The 12,391-nt window shown below is 35.1% G+C and overlaps 1 protein-coding gene across 3 annotated transcripts in view; it reads right to left on the bottom strand.

Moving 5' to 3' along the window:
• Window positions 1-207: 207 nt before the first annotated feature.
• MAPK6 (mitogen-activated protein kinase 6) overlaps window positions 208-12,391 on the bottom strand; it is a 32,316-nt gene continuing 20,132 nt past the window's right edge. For all 3 annotated transcript variants that reach the window (XM_054716223.1, XM_008143158.3, XM_054716224.1), the window contains exons 4-6: window positions 7,758-7,922; window positions 4,071-4,272; window positions 208-2,584 (exon numbers count right to left, since the gene is read on the bottom strand). In XM_054716223.1, coding sequence (XP_054572198.1) covers window positions 1,483-2,584; window positions 4,071-4,272; window positions 7,758-7,922 — 1,469 coding nt within the window. In that variant the 3' untranslated portion in view covers window positions 208-1,482. The remainder of the gene's footprint in view (window positions 2,585-4,070; window positions 4,273-7,757; window positions 7,923-12,391) is intronic.

Here is a 12,391-nt window from a genome sequence, read left to right on the forward strand (position 1 = left end):
TTTAATTCCATTTAATTATGTGCAGGTAAGTCAAGAGATTTTGCATGGAGATAAAGAACCTTTTTCTTTTAAGCCTTTAGTCTAATATCGCTTAAACTATAGCCATATTTCAAAAATGCTGGAAAGTGGAACTAGATACAGATTCTGCTAGTAATTTTCATTCTAGCAGGTAATTTTAATTACCTAAAGAGTTATACAGGAGCCATATTTGCTGGCCATGTTTTATTTGTCATTTTTCTTCAAACAGGATAACCAAAAAAAGATACAGACAGTATTCAATTCAATAAAATAAAATGGATGAAACAAATTCTAAGAGACTGCAATGCCACATGCTACATTTAACCTAATTTTATTCATGCTTGCCTTGGGATGGGGAATAGATCATTCAGTAAAAACATACAGTAAAAACAAAATATGTCTTATCATGTACAACTTTTAAACTACAATTATGATGTACCTTAATTATTTCCATGCACACAAGTCTAACATTACAGTTGTTGTTTTTTAAAAATAAACACAATTAAGACTTCTAGGAGCATTTTATAATAAAGTAATTCCTAATTTTTCTTTGTAGATAGATCAAGCACCTCCAAAATACAAATTCCTATACACAGTGAGCACTTTACTTAAAATGAATACTTAAGAAAATTAAGTACAGGGACAGCCTTTAGGATAAGCTGACATTATATATTCAGCTAAGTAGGCAACAAACCATAGTGCCAAATGGAAAAAGTGTATTTGTAAATAAATTTCAAAAACTAAGTTAACTTTTTATAATTAAATACAGAAAATATACTGCTTTGCTAAAATAAATAAGATGTGATGTAGTAACACTTCACTATAAAGAATGCATACCAGAACATTTATAAATGGTGAGTGAATCTTATTAAGAATAGTTTACTACAATAAAGGCTGGCTAAATAGAAGTGCATATTGTGAAGCACTATGCGTGGTATATGTTTTGCCACATACTTTTGTTACCTTGAGGTAGATAACACATGTGTACCAAATTCGGCATTCATTTTCAGTTGCTGCTGGTATCATGTGTTTTAAGAAACATGTACAGTATGAAAAACTTGAAAATACTCATGAATGAAAAATGTTTTAGGAAAAAAATAGATATTTCCATGCAATTATGTACAGTCTCACTGTGTAAATTTCAAGGCAAGATTTTTGTTTCCTGTAAAACAGATCATTGTTCTATGAGAGAATGTTTTTTACTGTCTTAGTGCATTTCTTTGTCTCCTCCTGCATTGCATTATTTTGCTCTATTCTTTATTTTTGTGTGCAAATGACATGCCAGTTAAAATGAAAACCATCTCACATGTAGGAAAAAAGTCTGGATTTTAAAAACCAAGAACTAATAAAATCCTTTCTAAATGAGACCATCTGATTCAAGTAAAAAAAATGACTTAAACACTAGTAATAAAAAAGACAAACACATTTCATGAAGAATACAAAGAGAAATGTCTGCTGAGTGTTTTAGTTCAGATGTTTCAGAATGCTGCTGTATGTTTTATGAGGAATCTGTGGGGAAGATTTCATAGCAGAAGGTGTTAATGTGGCCTGTATTGACTTAAGTGGTGACCCAACTGGACTGTGAAACTGTGGGATGCCTATGGATTCAAGCTGCTTGTTCAAGAGGAACTCACCACTGTTATTCAGAAACCCTTCCTCATTTCCTCTCTCCCCAAACTTCCCATCTTCTATAGGCTCAGTGTCTAGCATTTCAGTATCTTCTTTCCTACTAAAGAACTTGTCCAAGTAACTGGTATAAGTGTTTTCCTTCTCAATTTGTTCATCCTTCCTTACCTCACAACAAAACTGATTTATGAGAAAACAGTCCTCTGCACCACCCACAAACTGGCTATCCCAAGAAGATTGGTACAAGGCTTCTAATTGAGCTAAATTTGCCATTCCCTTTTCCTGTTTTTCTCGGCTTACTGACTTTGATATCAAACTTTTCAATTCTAGTTGGGACACTGAGCTATTCAAGTCATTTAATTTATCAACAACATCAGTAGGCTCATGTTGTGAACTAAGTTGAATAGTTCCTGCAATAAAGGAATCAAAGTCAAATCCCTGGTTCTTCTCCCTTTCTTTTTCAGCCAGGTGCTGTGATGCTTCCTCTAGAGCTATCTGGGCTTTAACCAATCCATTCCTTTCACATTTTGACTTGCCTTTCTTATCAGATTTTTCTTTGCTTTGTTCTTTCCAATTGGAAAGATCTATAATAAGCTTGGGTTCATAGTAATGGTTAACTTCACTCTCTCTCCAAACTAAGTTATCTAAATATGATGATGACCTCATTTTGTAGTTACAAGTATGGCTACACTCCAGATCACAATATTTGTTTTCATGATGATCTGGGTACTGCCAACAAGGCTCAGTGGAGTAATTGGTATCAAAAGCAGGATCCTCCAAATACTTTTCACGATCTCCATCCAAATATTTTCGAGGATCAACTTGTACTTCTTCTTCATCAGTGACATCAGACAGATTTCTTGGGTCACGCTGAACTTCATCAATATCAAAGTTATTATGTATAGGCCAATCATGCTCTGAAAATTGACAATCATGGTACCTGAAAAAAAATCAATACATTACTGTTAGTCCAGATGTCAAATTTCATTTGCAAATTCACTGAGTGCCCTTTACGTGAAAGCACTATAAAAGGCCTATGAGGGGATAATAGAGTCTAGTTACAAGCCTTCCCTGCACTCCAGAAACTTATAACCTTAATAGACAGGTAAGATCTGTACCCATAAAGAAAAATATGAGGCAATATTTGGTAATTACCAATGAAATATATAATATAAAAATTCTGGGACCTCCATTCTTAAATAAGACCAATTATAATTTCACACATTTCCTCTTTTCTCTATTTTTCATCCACCTTAAATACAACTGCAGGTGAACATCTGAGTGGCTGACATGTCGATAGTTTAATTCCAGCACAGTTTTACATAGATAAAACACTTTATGGCCACTAAATGCAGATCTCTAATCTCAATCAAGTCTCTTACAGATTTTCTCTCTACTGGTAACAGGCGGACTAGAAAGAGAGGAAGGCTTCTTGGACCTCATCACCAGTGAATAGAAAAAAAAAACTCTCCATGTGTATGTGCTACTGAATGCAGTATCCTAGCAGTATCCTCTACTGACACATCACAGCAAGGTGACCACACCATGCCCAGGTAGAGGTAGATGGAGACACACACACAAAAACAATTGGGGAGATGGGAAGGTGGGAACAGAAAAGAGGTTAGATGATTCAACTAAGTATGATAAAAAACAAAGAGATTGGAATACATTTGGGTATGTTTGGAAAGAATATGTATATATGTGGTAGAAATGTCCATGTGGAAGAAAAAAAGGATGTTGGCAGATGTATGTAAACATATTCAGAAATACCTCCACATTTTAGGAGGAAAAAATGCAATGAGTAAACAAACTAATTTCAACATTAACAACTTCTTTATTAATTGGCAATCATTTTTCTTTTAAACACAGAAATATATGAATTCCTGAAGTTTTTAAGATTGTCATTGGGGATTCCCAAATCTGACTAAATAACAAAATCACCTGAAGATTTTAAATAATATTGATTCATTATTATATGTTACCAACCCACTTTTAAGATAATTATATCCAAACTTGTCTAGAATTTAGAAATCCCAAAAGGCGGCAGAGGGAAGAATCCTTTAACTAAAATGTATAACAGTATACATTTTGATGTTTTATATGGTTCAGACTAGAAAAGTTCCTTATACTGAACTTATGTTAACCATTCCAAAATAAATTTTGTTATGAGAAAAAACATTTCAATATAAATATCATGATAATTTATATCCTATGACATAATGAATTATATGTAAAAATTTGAGATACTTATGGATATCTTATTGTATAAGGTTGATTCTTTTCATCCATCTTTTAAACCCAAAGAGACTTTTACTACATTTTTTAAGAATTCTACATTGTGTTATATATAATTTAAAAGTAAACTTCACTGTATTATGATTTATTAAAAATACAATAAATATTTTTCTAATTTAGGATCAATTTACCTTTCCCAGTTATAAATGTGACTATGAGTTTCATCCATAAGCAAAATGTCATCAACTTCATCTTCAATATGGAAAGGATGACTGGAAATCGGCTCATCCATTGGAAAAGAATATATGCTCATGTAAGGATGGGAAAGTGCTTCTTCTGCCGTCAACCGATCCATGGGGCTAAATGTCAAAATTTGTTCCAGGAAATCCAGTGCTGCAAAAGAAAGAGATAAAACTCCTTAACTATACTGAAGGTCTACCACCTCATAAAGGAAATAAAAAAGGTCTATACAATTAAAAGGTAAGTTAATTAAAAGTTTTGTCAGAGAAATAAAACTAGCCTATCTAATATATATATTAAAAAGAAAAGACATTTATTCAATAAACATAGCAAAAATTTGAAATGTATTCCAAATCTCACTTTATGGTCAATTATAAAAGAAAAGAAATGTATTAATATGAACCATATGAAACTACCATTTTTGTCAGTCAAAAACTGTCAAATAACAGCAATTTCATGTGGCTCAACCTAATATATAGGTCCTAATCTCAGCAACTCACTAACTTCACTGAATCACTAGGTTACTTAAATCTGCTGAACTTCAGTTTCTTTATGTATAAAATGGATAGAGATATCTTATAAGTTATAAAAACTTAAAAACATAGTATCTAGTGCTTAATAAAAACTTTCTCCTTTCCTCCCTCAACTCACTGACTAGCTGTTATACTAATTTATTGATCTCTGTTCACAGCAATATCATGCCAGCATAACACATAATGCACTTGATCATTTTAGGGCCCTGGTGGAACTACCGTACACCTAATTCTTCCCACTAACTCAGACTGTTAGATCTTCCTAAGCTCCTTACCCCGCCTGCACCACACTATCACCAGCTTAAAGATTGCTCTTACACCACCACACATTCGTATGCTTTATAACTTATACCAATCTTCAACTCTGAATCATTTCCACCATCTACTTTGTCTGCTTCCTAACCATATAGTACTGATGAAAGCTAGATGGAAAATCACATATATATCTGGCTCACTACAAATTCATACTGTAGAATTTCAATTTAGCCTTTGCTATTGTGTTCCGCAATGTTCTACACTATCCCTTTATGCTCTCAATCTTCCCTATCATTCTCAACAGGTAAACCCACTTCACATTTATCTCAATTCCTGCTTCTTCACTATGGTCTGTCACACATCCTATTATCCTTACCTTCTGTCTCAAAGGAAAAGACAGCCCTTCTCTAAAACTAAGCTGTACTCTAGAAAAGACCTATTCACATTATCTTATTCAACCCTCAAATCAGTCTAATGAAGACTAAAGAGAAGAAACCTAAGGCTCATTGGTACTCATACCCCTCAGTGACCCAGGGCTGAGATTCCTTCCTTTGCTCTATTGTATTATCCTAACCTAGGAGGTCATTTCACAATACATCAAACTGTTCTTGGTTCTCCTGGAAAAAAAAAAGTCTTAATTACCTCTGGGCCCACATGTCTCAAGGCAAGAGAGACTGGAAGGCACAGAATTATGGATGGTTGACCCAGCACAATCACCATTCTCAGAGAGAAGGAAGAGATATAGTCAACTACACAAGAGGAATATATTGTAAAATCCCTAGCATTTGGGAACTGTATGCAACTAATAAAAAGAGGAAGAAATAAGAAACTTGGGAGCCACACTGAGCTCCCAAGTGTATGCATAAACAGTATATGCATTTCCATCATTGTAGATAGTTCTATTGGACAGCACTGCTCTAGAGGAAATGGGTCTAAGATATAGAAATATGTGGTAAACTACAGAGAAAGGGAGGATGAGAAGTAAATATGATGGAGGAAAATGAAAGAGAGGGTATTCATCTAAAGACATTACCCAGAAAGGGTCCTAGTAGTCTTACTGTGTTAATTCATACAGAACATATCTTTAAACACTCTGCATTAGTGAGCAGAGTTCTGCCACTTGTGAATACCAAGGATATTTGTCCAATGGTTAACTTAATGAACCCATTATCAAAGACACTCATTCAACACATTATGAATAAATTCTAGCCGTGAGCCAAATTTTCAGGTTGGTTTGTAGCTGACTGAGACATGGTCCCACCTTAATGAGGGTAGCAAAAAAGAAGATTCAAATTTAGCTAGATTACAATGCTTTAACAGCAATATCCTATAGTTCTAGCTTGTCTCTTTTGATACGACAGAGCAATAGAGCAACGATACACTGCAGAGCATAACCACTTGATCCCTAAGCAGTGTCTTTCAACTTGGCCGGCAGGGCCACACCTGTAGGAGGTTTCAAAAACACCGATACCTGCCCTGATCCCCACCCCACCTCTGGATTCTGACTTAATAGTCTGCATTTTTAAAGAGTTCCTACAGAAAACTCTGAGGCATAGTCAAGTGCTATGTGACTGCTATTCAGTTATGAACAGGATGTCGTGACAGTGGCTATAAGGTTAGAAGCACGAGAACTAGCAATGGAATCTGATTGTGAGGACAGCGAAGACTGGTTAGGAATGTAGAACTACTTAAAGGAAAGCCCACAAAACCTGTTGAAATTAAATACAGCAGCTACCTTTTTATTTAGGCATTTACTATATGAGTTCCAAGCATATCTGGGGGGAAGAGACAATGTCAGCATGATTTGCAATCTAGTGCCTAACTACTTCCCAAAACACTTGCTACTTTAAAACACTGATACACACCCACCTGATATGAAAATGGGTGTATAATTCAGATAATGTTTAGAATGTTTAGGAAACTGCATATCTCTAACTTTGTGATTCATGACAGAACTATACAATCCTGACACTGATGTCTCTTAATACAATATAATTTTTAAAGATGTAAGACACAATCAACTTTTAAAGAAGATACTTCTCATGTCAAATGCTTTTCCTAAATATATATATATATGTGTGTATGTATATATATATATGTATATATGTTTATATTTATGACAGATTACTATAAGAGTTAAAGATTTTTGTATCTTATTTATATCAAATCTAAAGATGTCAGTATTTTTAGATATGAAATTGCTTTAGTGGTAAACAAAGTTTTGATTCTCCCCAAGTTCCTACTACTTTCAAGCCTGCACAAACTTCCACTTTAGCACCTAATACTAACACCAATCTGCAAACTTATGTAATGTGCTTGCTCAGTAAACAGTTTTGCTCATTCCTCCACTTCCTCCTTGTCCTGAAGCCTTTGCTTCTCCCCTCTCCGCCCACCCAACTAAATTCACTTTTTCATACCTAAATCATTCTTACTCATATCAACACTTATTTATATAACCCTCACAGAATTCCATTCCAGCTTAGTGAGAGCCAGTGATCCAATATGCTCATCTATGATAGCCAGAGGTATAAACTGGAAAAGTAAAAGTAGTTAGAACCAGGAGAGAGAGGTATACACTTTTTGAAATGTGGAAAATGATTCAAAGGAGCAAAGAAAACAGATCCCAGCTTAAGTGCCAGGCCAAGAAAGAGAAAGTGAGAGTTTAAGTTTAGGTATGCCTTAAATATCTAAAGACTATTTAAGAGAAAGTCATACATCTAAGGATAAAAAGCTGAAGCTTCCTACACAGATCCTGCTTACTTACGCACGCGCGCGCGCGCGCGCACACACACACACACACACACACACACACACACACACTTTGTGACGGTTATTCTTGAGTCACAATACCTTCTCGACTAATTCCTGGAAGCAGCTGAGTTAAAGGTTTGTGTGGCTCAGTCATGTCATTTCTAATGTAAACTGGAATTACGCTGAGAAGCTCCTGACGATCTTCCTCATGAACAACAGGAATAGATTCTAAAATCAGCTGCATCTGTTCAAGTTCATGTGCACCTGAATGAGATAAAAAAACAAACAAACACCAAATATTATATAAACACACACATTCCTCAATGTTTACATATCTGGTAATAAACATTCTAAAGCTCTAAGAAGTTAACTTAAATATTGTAATGACCATTGGGGAAGAAACGGTTTTAACTGAATCATTAATCGGCAGGTTTCATTGTTTTTTAATGACATTAATCTTCTCAAAAAGCCTATCTATTTCTATTTCTAGTTATTAATATATTTAGTTTTAGTTCTTTATTTCCATAAGAAACTAACTCTTAAAGTCTGGCCTCATATTAAGGTATCGAAGTAGTTGGGGGGGGGGGGGGGGAAGAAGGGGAATCAATGAATTGGGATTCAAGAGACTTGGATGCTAGTCTTAGCTATACCACTACCTAATTGGCTATAACTCTGGGAATACTTAACATGATGATGACTTCATTTCATCATCAATAAAATGAAAGGTTGAACTAGATTTCAAAAACAAAAAGTTTTATAATTATGTGTTAGGCTCAGTTAGCATTTCAGGACCACTATTAAATAAAAGAGGAAACTTTAAGCTAAATGGGTGCCAAAAAACAAACAAAACCCACAACCATTCATTTTGCTTTTCCACTAATTTCTAGAAATTCATTCAGCATTCCAATTTTTCTTGAATGCCTACTATAAGCAAGAAACTTAGAAGATGATCAAGGAATAAATACCTTACTGAGAAGTTGAAAGTTGAGGAAATTAGGGAACATACCATATATTCATATGGATAAAGGAAATTCCAGGAAGATGGAAAAAGGCCCAAAGGCCCTGAGGAGTGAGTAGGCCTGGAATGTCTAACAATTAGGCAAGTGTAGCTGAGGTAGAGTGGAGCAGATCCCAGCCTAAGATGAGAACACAAAGGGTCTGCTTTATCCTGAACTGGATGGGAAGCCATTAGTTTAAGCAGGGAAATGACATAATCTGACTTCTATTTTCAGAGAACTACTATGACTGCTATGTGGTAACTGGACTACAGATAGCAAATATTGAAGCAGGAAAGCTAGATGGACCAGGAGAGAAATATTAGCTAACTGAACTGGAGGTGGGAGGTAGCGATATAGATAATAGCAAGCAGTTTAGGTTCTGGATATATTTTGAAGGAAAAGCCAGGATTTGTACTGACAAAGGTGAAGGATAATGATTTTGGCCTTAAACAACTAAGAACTGGCTGTTTTACTATGATGAGGAAGACAGCAGAAAGAGAAAGTTTTGAGAAACTATTAGAGATCCAACTGATATATTAAGTTGTACCAAAAATAAGGCCACGACACTTCTTATAGGTTAAAAATACACCGATTCCCAATGAATGCTTAGTCCTTGCCATTTATTGCTCAGTTCATTTGAGAGGCCTATCCCTAATAAACACTTAGATCTCTCTCATGCTGCTTTTATCGAACGGTTCGCAAAACTACCAATAAAGCATTAGAAGGAAACTACAGCTGGATCTTTCAAATAATTTCACTAATAATTCCATTAAATGTTTAAAGTTTACATGAGTTGACAATAAAAGTTATGCTATTTAGAGGTGGTTTGTTTTTTTTATCTAATTCTTTTTATTGATATACGTAAGCAATATCTGAATATACCAAACGAACATTTAAAAATACACTATCTTTGTTTAATCAATACAGCAGTAAATTCTGACCCCATTTCATACAACTTGGAGCATTACCTAGATTTTAAATTAAATTTTTGCTTTCTTGATACAATATTATTGTGGTAACTTTCAAATACGTCCACAAATGCTTTGATAGTCTTCTCTTCAGAGGGTGATATCCAATTCACCTCCCCTTAAGTGTGAGGTGTACTTAGTGACTTGCTTCTAACACATGAAATAAAGCTCAAGTGACAGTGTGTCACTTTTGAGTCTAAGTAACAAAAATATATTTTGCATTCATGATTTTTTACAAAGGGGTCAGAGCAATTCAATAGAGAAAGAATAATATTTCCCACAAATAGTGCCGGAATAACTAGATATCCAGGTTAAAAGAATGACACTGGACCCCTACTTTACACTATGCATAAAAATTAACTCACAACAGAATTAACTCACAACAGATCACAGACCTAAATTTACAGCTAAAACTATGAAACGCTTAGGTGTTAGACAATAGTTTCATAGATATTACACCAAAAGCAGAAGTGACAAAAGAAAAAAACAGATGAATTGGACTTAATCAGAATTAAAATCATCTGTGTTTCAAAACACACCATCAAGAAAATAAAACGGCCCCAGCTGGTTTGGCTCAATGGCTAGAGCATCAGCCTGCGAACTGAAGGGTCCCAGGTTCAATTCTGGCTAAGGGCACATGCCTGGGTTGCGGGCTCGATCCCCAGTAGGGGGCGTGCAGGAGGCAGCCGATCCATGATTCTCTCTCATCATTGATGTTTCTATCTCTCCTCTCTCCCTTCCTCTCTAAAATCAATAAAATACATTTTTTTTTAAAAAAGAAAGAAAATGAAAGGATGCTTGGTCAGTGTTACTCAGTGGTTAGGCACTAACCCATGAACAAGTTGGTCACGGTTCAATTCTGTCAGGGCACATGCCTGGGTAGCAGGCTCAATCCCAGTAGGGAGCATGCAGAAGGCATGATCCTTTCTCATCACTGATGTTTCTATCTCTCTCTCCCTCTCCCTTCTTCTCTGAAATCAATAAAAGCATATTTTTAAAAAAGAAAATGAAGCGATAACCCACAGAATGGGAGAAAATACATGCAAATCATGTATCTAATAAATATTTGTATCCAGAGTATGTAAAGAACTCTTACACCTCAATTATTATAAAAAGGCAACCCAATTAAAAAGAAGGCAATGGAGTCTAGATAGCCTGGCCGGCGGGTCTCAGTGGTTGAGCACTGACCTATGAACCAGGGGTTCACGTTTCCATTTCCGGTCAGAGCACATGCCTGGGTTTCGGGCTCTATCCCCAGTGGGGGACATGTAGGAGGCAGCCAATCAATGATTCTTTCATTATTGATATTTCTATTTCCCTCTCTCTCTGAAATTAATAAAAATATATTTTAAAAAGTAGGTAATGGATAGATATTTCTCCAAAGAAGATATGGCCAATAAACATATGCTCAAAACCATTAATCATTAGGGAAATACAAATCAAAATTACAATAAATACTACTTCATATCACTATCTCACATCCAAAAGACAGACAACAGGACAGACCACACTTTAAATAAGTGTTGGTAATAATATGGAGAAATTGGAACTCATACACTGCTAACGGGAATGTAAAATGGTACAATTGCTTTAGAAAACTGTGTGAAGTTTCTTCAAAAACTTAAGAGTTCTCATGTAACAGTGTAATGATTACAGGGTATCTTTTAGGAGGGAAAAAATGTTCTACATTAGATCCTGTGAACATACTAAAAAAATATTGAACTATTTTCTTAAAAAAGATACATTAACTTTCTTTGCTCTCTCTTTTAGATATTAGTTCTGGGGGAAGCCAGCTGCCATATTGTGAAGACACTCAAGCAAGCTCACAGTCAGAATGGAGTAAGGCCTCCTGCTTAAAGTCATGTGAGTAAGCTATCTAGAAGTGGAACCTCCTATCCCAACAAGCCTTCAGAGGACTGTAACCCCAACCAACATCTTGACTAAGCAAATCTGAGCTAGAACCAGCTAGCGAAGCCACTCACAAATTCCTAACTCATAAAAACTGAGAGATAATAATTATTTGTTGTTTAAGCCACTTAAGTTTTGAGGTAATTTGTTACAGAACAAATAATATAATAATTATTTTATATATGTTGGAATATAACTTGTAATTACAGTGTTGTTCCTCAAAAAAATTTAATCCACTTAATTTCATTTCCAGTAATCACTGATATTTTCTCAGTTTTCTACAATGAAATTCAATCACTATCACACATCATGAAAGAAATTCCAGATAAATTTAGGGGGAAAAAATTCCAATAGATTAGTTAATATTAGTTAAGCTGAGTGCTATAAGTATCGGTATCAAAAAAAAATTTAAGGGCACTTATGTACATCATCCTTTCAATAAAGCTTTCTTACCCACCCTAATCTTTCTTTTATTACTTTTGTAAGCAGACTCTGTTCCATTCTCTTCCTTCTGCTCTTAGCACAAAATGGAATGGTGGGAGGCCCACTGTAACATTTGTTACAGAGGAAAAAAGTTAAGTCAAAAGAGAGAAAAAGACCCAAATCACCAACACATCACTTCTCTAACTCAAAAAATCTTCAGTACTGTATTTCCTACTTTTTCAAATGGCAACTCCTCTGTCTACTTCCTAAGTGTCCGGTCCCCATCTTAACCAGTCATAAGTATGACACCTTGTTTTCATCAAACTTTTCTCACTGATTCATGTGTACCAGGCTCAGGCCCTTATTTATACAGATATCCATAAATAGATACCATTTTTTTTCTCTCTTTTCACCTTTCAAAATTCTTCACTATTCC

The sequence above is a fragment of the Eptesicus fuscus genome, chromosome 5, assembly GCF_027574615.1.
Source record: "Eptesicus fuscus isolate TK198812 chromosome 5, DD_ASM_mEF_20220401, whole genome shotgun sequence".
Lineage (NCBI taxonomy): Eukaryota > Metazoa > Chordata > Mammalia > Chiroptera > Vespertilionidae > Eptesicus > Eptesicus fuscus.